Genomic DNA, 17,029 nt, shown 5'->3' on the forward strand with positions numbered 1-17,029 from the left:
ATGAGATCCAAATTTAACATGAAAGATTTGGGCAAAATAAATTATTTTTTAGGTATACATTTTAAGCAAGAAGAAGATGAAATTAAAATGAGCCAAAAGAAATACGTCCTGAAAGTGTTGGAAAAATACAGAATGTCAGATTCCAAACCGAGATCCACCCCATGTGAGCAAAGTGCTAATTTAAATGAAAATAATGGGGATGACAAAACAAACACTGTAAATCCTACACACTATCGTGAGATAGTAGGTAGTCTGATTTATGCAATGACCTGCACCAGACCAGACATCAGTTGGGTAGTGAGTAAACTATCCCAAACATTAGCTAAACCTGCGACAGAAGACCTGGTGAATGCTAAACATGTTTTAAGATACCTCAAAGGTACATGTGACTATGAGCTAACATTCAAGAAAAACAACGAAGACTTGAACCTCATTGCATACAGTGACTCGGACTGGGCATCCTCAGTTGAGGACAGACGCAGCACCACAGGCTATTGTTTTAGCTTAACATCACAAGGTCCAGCTATTTCTTGGAAATCCAGGAAACAGCCAACTGTAGCTCTTTCCACATGTGAGGCTGAGTACATTGCTTTGACAGCCACTACTCAAGAAAGCATGTATCTAACCCAACTGTTAAATGGCATTGACAACAAAAAGTACAGCTGTACAAAAATCCATGGTGATAATCAAGGGGCAATCGCATTGTGTAAAAATCCTGTGAACAGACAGAGATCTAAACATATTGATGTAAAGTACCATTTCATACGTGATGCGTTGAAAGAAGGGAAAATCAATGTGATGTACTGTCCATCTGAAAACATGGTTGCCGACATCCTTACCAAACCTGCACCCAAAGCTAAGTTTGTTAAATTCAAAAAATGGTTCTTTGGACACTAAATACTGTGAAGCAAGGATGATGAGAACAAGGGGGAGTGTTGGAGTATGTTCTCAATCAGCCTTGTCTGTGTGATGTTATATGTTTCTTTTAGCACTTTATTTTGATAGGCACGGAACGTGGTTCTAGATCCTGCTGAGTGTGTTTTTACTTCCTTTGTTTTGTGAGTATTTCCGGTTCCGTTTGAGCGGGAAGATGTTTTAGTTTACTTCCGTTATGTTCTGATGAGGATGCCAGAACTAAGTTGAGAATAAAGACTACTCAAACGAGAAACGTGTGGTTCACTGAAAGAATGAGCAACGAGGCTGAACACGCAACAAAACCCCTTAACTGCTGAAACCAACAGGCTGCTTTTATTGTGAAATATGCAGGTATTGTAGAAAACCCCCTGAGGTCGGTGTCGTTTGGACTGTTCCATGTTCCCCTGTTGCAATGGTACATTCCACTCCACCTGTTTAAGCCTGGACTAGTTTCTCTTTGTGACGTTGTTGTTACATGTGCTGCGTCTGTGTGCGTCAATAATAAGTACTCCTTTGCATCGACTGCAGCCTCAATAGTTGAGTGCAGTACATTAATACATCCAAGAGGGGGCGCCATTGGCCCTCAGACCGCTGGCCTGTTCAGGGTGCATTAGTTTGCCTGTTGGTTTGTTACCTGCATTCAACCATATCCTAATTATGTTTACCTCCTTTCTACTGTTTCCAGAAAGACCACACACACACACACACACACACACACACACACACACACACACATGTAACCACTGCAAGAGTTCATTAAAGAAGTCTGGAATTACATCAAAGGCTTCTTCATCGTTGATGTTCCAGTTCCTTCTGACAGAGGATAAGAAAATAACTGTCATCCACCCAGACATTAAAACATGTTCTAAACAGGTCTGATACTACATCCTGTCTACTAACCACTAGAATAACTGCTCAAACATGAACCATCCTAACACTACGTTATAAGTACATAAAGAAACATGTTTTTAACTAGACATGACGTATGTAGAACTGACGTAGTGAGTCAGGTGTGCTATCATGAACACACACACACACACACACACACACACACACACACACACACACACACACACACCGCTGTGGCTTTCATTCACATTAACTAACCAAACTATATCATAATGACTATGACAAACTACTGTATATAAGAGCTGGTAATCACACTTTCATTTATGCACAAATAACTTCTAGTTAAGTTATAATTTCACCGCTGAAGACACTAGTCAGCTCGTCAACAGCTTTCTGCGTAACACCCATTTAGAATGTGATTCTGATGTGATGTGAGTAAACTCACCTCTGGTGTGAACAGCAGTGAATAACATATTCCTCACTCATCAATCATAGATAAAGGAGACCTCCATAAACAACCGTATTTATTTATCTTTAACTTTGGGGCCTTTTCTACAGTGTGTGTGTGTGTGTGTGTGTGTGTGAGATATGGTGCCGTTGCACACAGTCATGGAGACAGAGGAGGAAGTGAACTCCATGACCCGTGATTTAAAAGAAGTTTGGGAACACGGGAATAATTTTAAATAACCATGAAATATTAACATAAATAACATTTTTAATATTTACCTTTTTAAACCCAAACAAACTGCGACACAGTGACGTCATGAACCTGGAAACGGAAGTAGCCGCTTATTACAGAGAGTGACGTAATCTTAAAATGAATGTTTTAAACATTTTTCAACACCAAATTACTCCAAATTAACAAATGAATGTGGTGTTTGGAACCTGTTGACAAAGTTTCAGATCAAACTCATACTGCGTCGGGGAGATATTCACTCCACACACACACACACACACACACACACACACACACACACACACACACACACACACACACACACACACACACACACACACACACAGATGTTTGTTTATTTTACTTTTAAATGTGACCAGCAATGACTTGTTTTAAGATTCACTAAACAATTGAAATTATTTATTTTAATTGTATTTTTTTGTGTTTGTTAAAACAGTATTTCAAAATTGTGTCTTTTTGTAAGACTCTGCGTTTAAGTATTGTTAATAAATGGCTTATAATAACACATAATAGTCATAATTTCAAAATTCCTCAACTTTAAACATGGGCTTCTCTACCACCAGGCGTAGCATGTTATCTGGGGAAACCCTGAATATGAATGAGAAAGACAGAGCATAGTTTTCATTGTTCTCACTAAACACTACATTTTTCAGACGTCACACTTCACTGCTACAGCAGTCCCAGTGCTTGGGGCCGTAACACTAGCAGAGGAGCTAGCACCGCCGAGACGCTACTGGAAAGAAAAGTAAAGATAGCAGGAACAAGGAGAGGAAATAGAGCAGTAGAAGGCACCGTCACCACTGTCTCTCACAGGTAACCCTGCAGAGAACAAAGCTTTGTGCTCTATATAGTGGCCTCACAGCATCACAGACTGTCACCTAAAAAAGAGGGCTAACGTTATACAGAGCTAGCAAACACTCCGTTACACGCCATGAAGACTGAACAGGAAGTGCCACAAGTTCCAGTGGATGCTGAAATGAAAATGATCCTTCCTGACAAAAGTCTCCACCATTACACCAGTAAACAATTAGGTTCCCAATCTGTTCCAAATACGGATCCAGCAGAAAAACCAGTGCTGGCTGCCTTCATGCCCAAAGTTCATCTGCACAGATTACAGCTCCAGCAGCCGTCAGTCACTGATTGTGTTTTCAGTGAGAGGAAGAATGTGGAGCAGCTGCTCCCAGAGCGTCTCCACATAAAGGAGGAACCAGAGACGTTCAGTGAAGGTCAGGAGGAAAAGCAGCTTTGTGTGCAGCAGGAGACAAACAGTGCTGCTTGTCCTGTTAAATGTGAAGATGAAGATGAAGAGGAGAAGCCTCAGGCCTCCCAGCTCCACTGGAGACCACAAACACAAATGAACATGAAGGAGGAACCTTCAACCTGCACTTTAAATGGATTAATGACAAGACAAAGTGTGGGAATGAACAGCAAAGGACCAGAAACAGCCCAGAACCCAGATCATAGCAGTTTAGTTCTACAAGGTCCTGATGGAACAGAAACAGACTTGTCTCAGACTGAACATAATAGTGATGATGATGATGATGAAGACTCTGATTGTTGGCTGAAACCTGTGTCAGAGTCTGAAACTGAAGCTGAAACTGAAGCTGACTTTGACTTCACTAGGAAAAAGGCAAAAATGTGTGACTCAAGTAAAAATGCTGAAATGGTATGTAAAGCTTCTAAAACACACATTAGTTCATTTCAACAGATTTGTTCAAAGAAGAAGGTTCAGGTAAAAATAACATCTGAATGTGTGGGTGGTGAGAAAGCATCACTCAGTTCAGCTTCAAAACTGAAAAACCACACAGTACAGAAACCCATTCTGTGTGATATTTGTGGAAAATGTTTTAACCAAAAGGCTTCACTGAAAGCACACATGAGAATCCACACAGGAGAGAAACCATTCAAATGTGATGTTTGTAGTAAATGTTTTCATCACCTTCACAAACATAATCTACTTCTGAGAAAAAACTAGTGGACGTGATGTTTAGGAGGTTGAAGTGTGAAGTGAACTTTGAGTTCTTTTTCATAACATTCCTTTTGATGTCTCACGATGGGATATATGCCTTGGTGTCTTTCCTCAGAAGCCCATTATCATTACGCCAATACTGATTGGCTGGTGAAATGTATGAATTCACGGCAGGTTGTCCCACCTACTATAAGTAGAGTGGGCGGATGATACCGCGCCAATCAAAAACCTCTTCTTACTCGGAGCCATTTCACATCTGCAGCAGCTTAACTGTCCACTGATGGAACCTCTTTTGGATTCTGTCTCCAGACTCTGCTTTTGGACGCTTTTTGCTCTCGACCACATCAGGTCGACCAGTGCTTCTTTGTTTTCCACGCTCGGTACAGCACGCCGACCGCTAACACCTGTTTTCGGCTCGGTTCACCACTTCCTCGACGCCGCACCAAGGCTGTCGAGTCCGGGACTTAACACTCTAGTTAAGGTCCAAGTTACAACACCGCCCTCACCACCCCACCACAGTCGCCTGGAACTACATGGTGGTTCCCCAGCTAGCTTAGTGGCTACCCACCACTTACCAAGCTTGCTGCCAACTTCCTTCTGCCTGTACACCAGCACAAATGGAAAATGGAGAACAAGGCCCTACACACCAGGGGATCTAGAGGCTTGCCTCTGCGGCAACAAGATATCTGCTAAGACACACACCAGGTCTGCTCAGGGTGCCTCTGGCTGCACTGTTTTCACGGTAAAGAGCCTTTGTAGACGGCTGGTACGCCAAGCCAGCCTGTCTCAACAGGAGTCGTATCTTCCTCCTCACGGCACCACCATCACGACGGAGATGGAAAAGGGGTCCTGTGTGGAGCCCGTGGTGAGGCTCGGTTCTAGCTCGGGCTCCTAGCTCAACCTCGCCACCGTTCCTCCACTAGAGGAAGACATCCTGGACCTGGACTGTGGGGATGGCAAAGATTTCACCTCTGAGCTCCTCATCTCAGATGACAAATAATAAGATTACATTTTTGTCACTGCAGCCTCGGCCCCGCTGAGACGGCAGGGCATCGGCTTGGCCACATATCTGGACGACTGGTTGCTTTTGGCATAGTTGGAGACAGAGGCCAGAGCACACACACGTATCCTGATATGTCACCTAGATGACCTGGGTTTCATGATAAACGCGGAAAAAAGCATTTTGGAACCGGTACAGGAGTGCATTCGAAACCTTCGAAACATGTCTCGCTTTTCCAACCTGGAAAGTCTGTCCAATTCAGATTGTCTTTAGTTGCTCTGGTTGATGGGTTAGGGCCATCCTTGTGACCTGCTTCGGCTGCCTCCACATGCACGAAGGGTGTTGGTCACACCAGAGCGCGCCAGGGCTCTGCGCCACTGGTGTGCCCCGTTTTTCCTGACGCTAGGTGTCCAGCAAAGTGGTCACCACAGACGCCAGCCTGACGAAATGGGGTGAGATGCTCAAGGGCCAATCTGTGAGGGTTTAGTGGGATGTGAGCCACCAGAGTGCTCAATTATTTGGAGGTTTCAGCTGTTTCTCTTGCTGAGGCGTGGATGTTGGCGGGGGGCCTTGGGGTTGGGGTCGGTGGCTGTCTCTCGGTTTAGGATCTTGGGGACATCTGGGGGGTTGCTCGGACGTGTTGTGGTGGCCTGGGGCTCCTTGGCTCCCACATCTTCTGCTGGCCTGGCTGCATCTTCGAGTCCGGAGTTCGGATCCACTTGGGTTTGCAGTAGCAGTTCTTGCACAAACAATGGTCATGGATGCACTGGCCTGGGGCTGTGGAATAAACTGGTAGTGGGCTTAACTTTAGACACGTTTAGTGTTGTGTTCAAGACCACACCATCCGAGACCAAGACTTGCCCGAGACCAGAATGCACTGAGACCAAGACTTGCCCGAGACCAGAATGCACTGAGACCAAGACAAGACCAAGACCATAAACATTTTTTTTTCAATTTAAAAAAATATATAAATAAATAAAATTATGACAAGGTTCAACAGTTAAATAACATTCTCTTTAATTTTAGTTTATTTTAAATACATTTGACAGACAGAAAAGGTGTCTGCAAAAAATTAACTAAAATATTAAAACTACTACTGCTACTGATAAATTCACAATTATTCTACATTTTTGAAAACAATATTTTTATGTCAGCTGAATGTACAGCAAGTGTTTAAAAGTATTTCTACCAATAAATAATGATTCTGATTCTGATTCTTTCAGTTGTGCAGGTTTAACAGGTCAGAGATTTAATAAGATCATTATTTAGTTTGAAAAAGCCTTTACACAGGTTATTTTTATTAATTCACTTAGTTGATATAGTTTAATTTGGTTACTGTAATGTAACTAGAATATTTAATTAACAAAGGTTTCCAACTGTAACTGTAAAAGTGAAACTTTCTGAAATAAAACTACAAACAAGTTGTCATCAGTGTAAAAAACATAGATCTACAGGTAGATGTGAAACTAAATAAAACAAACCCTGGAACAGTCATGTGACAAATTAATCAATTGTTCTTGTTGAGAATTATTATTATTATGGATACAGTGGAAACAGAAACTATAAAAAATAATTATATTGTGAACCTGTTTATATTGTAGGGAACATATTATATACATACATGTAATTGGAGTCTAAAGACACAAAAAAACACCACTTTATGAAGATAATAAACTAATATAAGACCTCTTTACAGTTATTTGACTCATTCTGTGCTAGTGCAACTCTGCGGCGATGACGCGCTGGTGACGACATAATCCAAGATGGCGGCGGCCTGGACTACAGCAACACTATGTAATAAAAGCCTTAAAAGACATGGATATAATGAAAAGAGTGGATGGACAGAGACAGAGAGAAGTTTAAAAATAGCAGGAATTAGTGCTGGTCTCAAACGGTCTTGACGGAAAATCCCGAGTCCGGGACAAGACCGAGTCCAAATGCTTCAGAGTCCGAGACGAGACCAAGACCTTTAAAATTTGGTCTCGAGACCAAGACCGGTCTTGACCACCACAACACTAGACACGTTGATCCTAAATACCTGTTTTAGGTTTTACCACTCACTACTTCCCTCTGTCCACAGACACCACCATTATACCTAAGCTTCACACTGGTCACCTGACTGGATTGATTACACAACATAATAAGCACAATATATGATAATATAACATCACATCTCACCTATTCCCTGCCCTTTCCATTTCCTACCCCGACTCCATCTTCCCTGTTCCCTTCCCCCTCACCCAGGTGTAACACTTCCCTCTTTTTATATTCTCTCTTTAATAAAGTGTTTCTTACCCTTCCTTAGGGAGGGCTGGTGATGGTCACAATTATGCAATAAAATACATTAATTCATTTAATTGGAATAACTATACGTGCATTGCTGTCTTTAAAAAGATTACACTTCTTGTAGTGTTGACCTTTGACATCATGTACAATGGCAGCTATTCCTGCGCGTCATGTGGGCTTTGGGGATAAAACTGCGAGTCAGCATCCGCTGATCGTTAGTTTTATGAAAGGATCACGCAGGCTCCTCCCAGTTTCCAGGCCGCTGGTGCCACCATGCGATTTGACTGTGGTTCTGGAGAGACTTAAACGTCCTCCCTTTGAACCAATGGGATGAGCAGACGAAGTTTGTGTCCCTGAAAACAGTGTTTACTACTGGCTTTGACGTCAGCGTGTCAGTGACATCCATGCACTATTAGTGCACACGTCTTGTGTTCAATTCTTCACGGGTGATTTGAGGATGGTGCTGAGGCCCAACCCTGTGTTTGTGCTAAAGGTGTTGGGCGCTAGTTCTCCCATTGACCTCACTGCCTTTTCTGCCTCACAGGGTGAGCAGCAGCCTCATTTGTTGTGTTCGGTACGTGTGTTGCACGCCTACATGGATGTGACGGGGCTTCAGGAGGAGCAATCAGCTCTTTGTCTCCGCCCCACAAGGGGAAGCCTGTTACTAAGCAACGCCTGTCACACTGGATGGTGAAAGCGATTGATTTGGCTTTTACGAGTTAGGGTCTGCAGCAGAGCCCAGCTGCAGACCTTAGTGCCACTTTGATAATCAGAGGCTGTTTGTCTTAAAGACACAGTGCTACAGAATATTTTCATACTCATGTGTGACAAACAGCCCTGTCTGTAAACACAGCTCAAATCATACAATACAATCAGATAAATGTAGGCCTTAAAATCTTATCTCCTGATCTAAAACATGCTTTTCATGCTTGAATTATAACAGGTTTTTTTTTTCAACTGCATGAGCTCCACAAGCTGAGGCAGGACCACACGGAGGAAAACCAGGTGATAGGTGTGGAAGTAAAACAGAACCAATACATTTTCTATTCACTGAACCAATCATGGAGTCACTTAAGCAGCACATTTTATAAGAAAATTGGGGGAAAGACCCCCAATAACCCTATAAACACTTGTATTACCCACAGAAACTATGAGAAGGATTTATTAAGGTGAAAAAGTTACTTAGTTTTGCTTTTACACTTGCAGTGTTCAGACTGACTATTACTATTAGTTTCTTCAGATGATCTATTGATGTAAAATACAATAATAACAGTAGAACAAAGCTTTTATTTTTATAAGGCTGACCTAACGTGGCCTATTTTTTTTCAAATAGATGAAATGGAAAATCTTTCTATTGTTCGTCATCACATTGATATTAGTCGCAAGGGTTAATTTTGATACCATTAGATTGTAATAACAGTCATAATTGAATGTGTTTATAATAATGGTAAATAACAATGCCAACATATTATATTGTTTTGTTTGTTTGTCTTTTTTAAAAAGTCCAGTTGATTCTATATCTATTCTGGGAAAAATCTGGTTTTGAAAAAAAATAACCAAATAAGAATGGTACAGTTTTGTTTTTCTGTTTATGAGCCAAGTCGGAACCATTACAGTCATCTTGGAAGATTAATTGTTACATACAACTTACAAGAAAACACATGGCACTGTCCTTGTGCAAAACCAAAAGTGTCATGTGTACACCAAAACATTTCTGAATGGAACTTGTTTCAGATTGATTCAAACCTTTTTAAAACAGTGTCAGCTACACCATCCACACCTGAAAGACCTCCAACAAGAACAAGACTCTCTTCAACCTGATGCTGAGAAAACGCTTATAGAGGAGGTAGAATTCAAACTGTAAAGCCCCATAGGTGCTAAGATGAATATTAAAGTGTGTATTTATGTCATATTAAAGGCATATTTCCTTTTTTTACATAGATGAATGCACAGCAATGGATTGTGGGGGATGTTGACACCTAGGACCAAGCTTTGGAGGTCACTACCAAACCTGGAGCAGATCACCACCACCCGCTGCCTCAGCTGGTTTAGAGCCATCCTCTGACCCTTCCCACCCTGAATAAAAATAACCATCATCCCATGACTCAAACTCAATAATCCTCATCAAATACCCATATATTGTGTGTATGGTCATATATACAGTTTGCTGAGTAGCTTTAAGTGTGTTTTATGCCATTCTTGATGTGTACAATGACAATAAAAGCTTTTATTCTTTTTTTTCTTCTTCCCACTGATGCTTGTTTATTTGAAAGTGACTTATTATTTTAGTTGCTTTTTATAAATAGTGTTGAATTGAAATTGAATTAAGGTTACTTAAAACCAAACAGATGTCCTTAAGTGTTTACAGCCCATTGTTCTTGTTTAATATTATTTATCTTACATAACTCAGTTTGTACTTTTTTAGACTAAATATTGCCTTTTGTCAACCACTTATTTGTGTCTTTAGTTAGAAAATTATTCTCCATATTACTTTCTTATAACTTAAACAATACTTGTTTGATACTTTGAAACAAAATTGTCCTCAATGATTTTTGTAACATTTACTGTTAGTGCTCGCCAAGGTAAGTTTTAGTGCTTCTAATGTAAATGTATTTGTATCTGGCATTGTATACTTAATAGGTTAATAACAGTATGCTTATTCATAACTAACAAAATCTGCATTTCATATTTTACTGATGTCCTCAATATCAGATTTACGACATATAGCAGATAATATATACCTTTAGGCGTACTTTTACTAGATCTGTGCTTTTACTTAATGACTATTTGATTCTCAAGCCATGTGATTCTGTATATGTTAAATATTTCTTGTGTAGTTTTACTACAGATGAGCATGAATTGCAAGCACATGAAACATTATCCTAGTAGAACCTTAAACTTGCAGTTTTTAAAAAGTAAGAATACGCAAATCACAAACAAATTCACAAAAAATGATATATATACCATACATAACAGTTATGAAATATTTTACCTTTATGTATTGTACTTAATATTTTAAGGTATTCACAATGCTATGAATCATTAAACATTTACTTTATCCCATTTTTAAGGTTAAAACAAGGAGGCTGTGATGGGGCTGCAGCACAAATAAAACGATTGTGTCTCATTTACGCAAATGCTGATCAATTTATATGTTATTGTTTTTTCAATGTAACACTGCTGAGGAATCCAGTTAACAAATTTATTAAAACGTAGAAAAACTTTCCTGAAGTGCCTAGCCAACTATGCTATCGGTTTTATTTTGTATTTTTTAGACTTCATTTCCTGATGTCACTTCCGGAGCTCAGTGAGCAGCAGGTCTGCAGCTGGTTTACCCACATCCTGGGCCTTGTTCAGGGGAGTGTTTGTTCAGGACATTTGTGCGACAGCAAGTTGGTCCTCGTCCCTCACTTTGTCCATTTCTATAGGCTGGATGTGCGTGGCACGAGCGGTTCTGTCCTGATTGGTACCATGCTTGCCCTGTGGGCTGGTGTACACGTGATAAGCTGCTGATGATTGTCTGCTATACGGGAGCTACGACATCCCATAGTGAGATATCAAAACGAATGTTATGAAAGACAACTATTGGTTATATACATAACCCCACTTCTATGAGTAATATGAGTGAGAAGTCTCACCAGACCGCCCTTCCTGCTCGCTGAGTAATAAGAGATTTGCTTATTGAATGGTGCTGCATTGTCCGCCCACTCTACTTATAATAGGCAGAACTAATTGCGTGATGAGATAGAGCTTCTGAGATGTGACGCGGAGGCGTATATCCCATAGTGAGACATCTCACTCATATTACTCAGAGAACACTGTGGTCAAGCCAGCCTGCACTCCAAAATCCTCGGTCATTCTAGCTGCCAGCCAATTTGCGGTGCCTGTTTATAGATAATTTTACGGTAATGCAGTCGGAGGATGGACTTCATGACTTATGAAGGCAGTCTGCAATTTCACACGGATTCAATCAATCGGTCAGTCTGTTAATTGATTGATGAATTTAAGGAATTAATTGATGATTTACAGAATTATTATTACCATTTTAATTCTGTAGCACAATAAAAAAAAAACACGCACTTCCCTTTTACTTGAGGCAGTGTGCAGGATCAAAAGGTCCAAAAATGCTAAGAAGAAAAGAAGGTCCGCACAACTGCGTAGTTAGCTCCCAATTTCAGTTTTTTCAGTGTATATCAATAATCAATGAATTTACTCATTAAATGTTCAATTAATTAATAAGTCAGCCATGTCCAAACTATTCCACAATGGGCCGACGTGACTTTCTTTTCAACCAAGTAGCAGCACATCAGACTTGTAAAATGTTCATAGGTCGGTGCTTTTATTTTGAAGTCTTTCCTCAGACCATACTGTAATCAATAAACAGGCACAAACAGGATTTTGGAGGCTGGTTTGACCGCAGTCAGAGAACCGGGGTTATGTAAATAACCTATAGTTTTATAAGTTAGTTTTTTTAAGAAGTTAACAGATTTATGCTGAGTTGTGGCAATTTGTATTCACAACTGTATGACTGTAAACATTTTGTGTTTTACCTTTGAATATTAAAGCCTCATTTGTGTTCCATAATAAAAGCTTGCTCTTTTTTATACTTACACTTCTGTAGTGTATTGGTGTTTTTATTGCTAAAAAAAGTGCTAAGCTTTATGGACTTCTTTAAAAACTGAAAATGTTGTAATATTTGTCAGAGGTAGAAATAATTCCACATTGTTGTCCTTTTGCATCAATGTCTGCACTTCCAGCTGATGTACAGTACATATGTACAGTATGTGTATAACTCCAGCGGTGTTTAAAGGCCAAATGCTAACAATGGTGTCCCTGTCCTAATATTTACTGACTTCACTAGAAATCAGAAGCTTAAAGCTACTGTACACACTGGACATTGTTCAGTCATTGTTAGCTTAATGAAAGCACACACACATATATTAACCACTGTTTACCAACCACTTAAAAACAATGTGTGTTCCAATATTACTGCAGGTCCCACATAATACCTAATTAGGGGGCCAAGCCCGCGGGGCCTTTGGGAAAAGTGTTGCTGCAGGCTAAATCGTGCAAGGTGCCTCTAGGGGGCGCTGCAAATATGGAAAATTTATATCTCTTAAATGGCAAGACCGATCTTTACCAAACTTAGTGGGTATCACCTTGGGGCCCTCCTGAGGCTGTATCTTGAAGTTATTCGCGATGGGTCAAAGTGGGCGTGGCTTAATACAACATAAATTATAAATAAACTAACATTTATTTCAGCTGGAGTATAATGTTGAGGGCTGTGAAATGTACAGGATATATATAGAAGAGCACACAGATCACCCATACCAAAAAGTGTACCACTAGGTGGTGCTATAATGGGTGCAAACACGTTTTATCTTGTAACTTTAACATTTTAAATCACAATCTTATGAACTTCATATTCACCTATTTACTGCAAATGGCACGTTGGCCTGTGTTCTGACACTCGCCACAAGCCCGTCATCCTCTGTGACGTACTTCCATGGGTTCCGTGGAACCTGGGGGCCGAGTGGAAGGCTTGGCCCCCTTTCATAACTGTTTGCAGTTGATGTATATTGACTGCTTAACATGATATTCATTTATGCTATACACCTTTTCACTTAAAGCTGAGTATAGGCCTTCAACAGATGGCTTTAAACATATGGGGTTTACAATCCCAGCCAGTTATCTCTGTAGCTCGGCTGTTGGAATGTTGATTGACTTGTGAACCTTGAAAGTTGCCTGTTCCCAGACCTTTCTTTCCTCCGTTGACAGTAGTATATTAAAAACAGTCTAATTTCAGCCTTCGTTTGCTGATACAGGAGAGTTTTTCCACCGAGATAAACATTTGTCTGTTTATTTTCCACCTGACGCCAATGTAAACACAGCACTCTCTCACCTGCTGAACACCATAAATGAACAGCACTGAGCCCATCCCGATGGTGTTCACATAATCGCAGGGGATTTTAACAAAGCCAACTTAAAGACTGAAGTTCTACCAGCATGTCAAGTGTTCTACTAGGGGGAAGAACACTTTGGATCATGTTTGTACCAACATTAATCATGCGTACAGAGCCGTTCCCCTCCCCCACCTTGGCCAGTCTGACCATCTTTCCCTCCTGCTCTCACCAGCCTACACCCCCCTTAGACGTAGGGCTAAACCCACCACTAAGACTGTTAAAACCTGAACTGGAAACGTGCTCCTCAAACTACAGGACTGCTTTGAACAGACAGACTGGGACTTATTTGCACATCAGGACTTGGAGACAATCACAGGAACGTTACTGGACTATATCCAGTTCTGCATTGGGAATGTGACTGTGGAAAAAAACATCCAGGTTTTCTTAAATCAAAAACCCTGGATGACCAGACAGGTCCGCACACTCCTCAGGGCCCGCGATGCTGCCTACAGGTCAGGAGACAGAGCTCTGTACAGAGCTGCTCGAGCTGACCTGAAAAGAGGAACAAAAAGAGCCAAGGCAGACCACAGGATGGGCATAGAGTCCCACCTGTCCAGCAACAACACACGGGAAGTGTTCACATCACAAATCTCAGAGGCTGTGATGTGTCCACAGTAGACCTGAGCATGGCATTGGCTGAGGAGTTAAACTGCTTCTTTGCTCGTTTTGAAACCCCTCAGCAGTACTCATCTGCTCCAGCCCTGGCCCCACCCTATCTGGCTCCTGCACCACTCCATTCACTGTACAGGAACACAATGTCAGGCGGGTGCTTCTGACAGTGAACCCTAAGAAAGTGGCTGGCCCAGATGGAGTACCTGGCAAGGTGCTTGGAGCATGTGCCGACCAGCTCGCCCCCACCTTTACCAGGATCTTCAACCTCTCCCTGGCCCAGGCAGTCATCCCACTGTGTCTAAAATCAGCCACAATAATCCCAGTACCCAAGAAGTCCCCCACCACAAGCTTGAACGATTACCGCCCAGTGGCCCTCACTCCAGTAATCATAAAGTGCTTTGAGAGATTGGTCCTTCAGCACATTAAGGACGATCTCCCCCAGACTTCGACCCACACATTGTGCAAACAGATCCACAGAAGACGTCATTTCTGTAGCTCTGCACTCTGCACTGAACCACCTGGAGCAGCAGCAGAGCTATGTTCAGATGCTCTTTGTGATTACAGTCCAGCCTTTAACACAATAATTCCAGACAGACTCATCACTAAACTGAACACTCTCGTCCTCCCCCCTCTCACATGCCTGGATAAATGACTTTTTAACCAACCGACCCCAGAATGTGAGACATGGCCCCCACCTCTCCTCCACCCATACGCTGAGCATGGGCTCCCCACAGGGCTGTGTGCTGAGCCCCCTCCTGTACTGCCTCTACACCTACGACTGGAGCTCGGCCCACAATGACAATCTCATCGTCAAGTTTGCCGACGACACTACAGTGGTCGGACTCATTTCTAAGGATGATGAGACGTCCGACAGAGCGGAGGTCCTGAAGTCGGCAGCCTGGTGTTCAGAGAATAACCTCGCTCTGAACACCAAGAAAACCAGAGAGATCATTGTGGACTTCAGGAAGCACAGCACAGACCCAGCCCCCCTGTACATCAACGGTGAGTGTGTGTAGAGGGTCCATACATTCTTGGTGTCCTCATCTCCGCGGATATGTCCTGGTCAGAGAACCTCACGGCAGTCTGCAAGAAGGCTCAGCAGCGACTACACTTCTTCAGAGTTCTCAGGAGGTATAAACTAAATTCCAACCTGCTGCTGATCTTCTACCGCTCAGCCATCGAGAGCCTGCTGACGTACTGTATCACAGTACGGTACGGCAGCTGCACCGCTGCAGACAGGGAGAGGATCTGGATGGAGAGTTGTCCTGATGGACATTTACACCTCCTGCTGTCTCAACAGAGCTAAAACCATCACCAAAGACTGCTGCCACCCTGGCTTTGACCTGTTTGACCTGTTGCCCTCAGGGAGGCGCTACAGGTACATTAAGGCCAGAACAAACAGACTCAAAAACAGCTTTTTTCCAAAAGCAATAACCACTGAATTCTCATACGCGCTGATCTCATATTCATACCCACGGACTCTGCTCAGCCACTTTTTAATAATATCATTTTTGGAATATAATTGAACGGCATATATAGACAATGTGCTATACACCAGACACTGTATATAGCAATGTAGTTGTTTATTTATTTATTTTTAATACAAAATGTACATACCGTTCACTTGACCTCCTTTCCTGTACTATTTATTATGTTATATTGTTTATTTTATTTCTTGCACTGTTACTGGAGTTGGTTTGTTTTAATCTCATGGTTCATGTGTACAATGACAATAAAGACATTCATCATCATCATCATCATCATCAGAGTCTCTTAATATCTGCAGCCTTCTTCCCACACTGTACACTGTCACACCCAAATATTGACTTTTGCAGAATAAATATTTGTTTGTGTTGATGGAAGTCAGAGCTTTGTCTTTGCTGAGGTGAAAGTCCTAATGAATGATTGAGGACATGACTCGGCTTATAACACTATATATCAAAATGGGTAGTTCATGCAACCACTATAATTAGAAAATACTGAAATTCTCCATGTCTGTGGTCAATTGATTGGCATCAGTCATCAATGTAAATTCAAACTGCAAGGATTTTTGTTTAAATCAGAAAAGTCTTTGTCACTTTTCTCTGATTTTAAAAATAATTATAAGGTTCATTTGTTTGAGACCAATTCATACATTTAGACGCAACCCCTGTCCTCCTGAAATAATGACAGTTTTTAAGTAATGTGATAAAACAAACTTACTGGTTTGAAAGAAAAAGTCTGATACAGTTATATACAGTAGGTTTGCTATATGAGATATAAAGTCATAATTATGAGATAAAGTCATAATTATGAGTAACACATTTACAGCAGCTTGTTCATGTGGTGAGTAGCTGACGCTGAGAGATGCTGATAAGACTTTTAAAGACTACTTTAGACGGGGCTTTACAAATGATGAAATACTTTTTTTGCTTCCAAATTCACATAGAAATATGCTGAGTAAACGCACTCTTGAAAGGATACTAAGCAAAAAGAGGCTCTGGCGTCGAAAGAATAAAACTGATGTGGCTCAGTTTATTGAACAACAAATGGAGACTTCTGGTCAGTGCCATGGGTACAGATGGATGTACCAAAAATGTTGGCTAAATGGAATTGTGACTGACAGAGAAACTGTTCGAATATTGCTACAATTATTGAAGCTTTCAAGACAAACAATGATCCAAAGGTCATTGTTGGCTACGTCATAGATACCGTGATAACTGCTGGAGGGTGCCCTGCCCGTCTGAGGCTTGACTTAG

General features: G+C 41.4%; 1 protein-coding gene across 3 annotated transcripts in view; it reads left to right on the forward strand.

Moving 5' to 3' along the window:
- The window catches only part of LOC114454635 (gastrula zinc finger protein XlCGF26.1-like), a 33,887-nt gene extending 24,077 nt beyond the window's left edge, over positions 1 to 9,810 (forward strand). Inside the window, exons 2-3 of one of the 3 annotated variants that reach the window (XM_028435214.1) lie at positions 9,476 to 9,562; positions 9,658 to 9,810. In XM_028435214.1, the coding sequence (XP_028291015.1) occupies positions 9,476 to 9,562; positions 9,658 to 9,699 (129 nt within the window). In that variant the 3' untranslated portion in view covers positions 9,700 to 9,810. Of the gene's footprint in view, positions 1 to 3,114; positions 4,390 to 9,475; positions 9,563 to 9,657 lie in introns of those variants that run through there. The other 2 variants (XM_028435225.1, XM_028435233.1) reach the window with 2 other exon arrangements.
- The last annotated feature ends 7,219 nt before the right edge of the window (positions 9,811 to 17,029 follow it).

This window comes from Gouania willdenowi, chromosome 3, assembly GCF_900634775.1.
Source record: "Gouania willdenowi chromosome 3, fGouWil2.1, whole genome shotgun sequence".
Taxonomy (NCBI): domain Eukaryota; kingdom Metazoa; phylum Chordata; class Actinopteri; order Blenniiformes; family Gobiesocidae; genus Gouania; species Gouania willdenowi.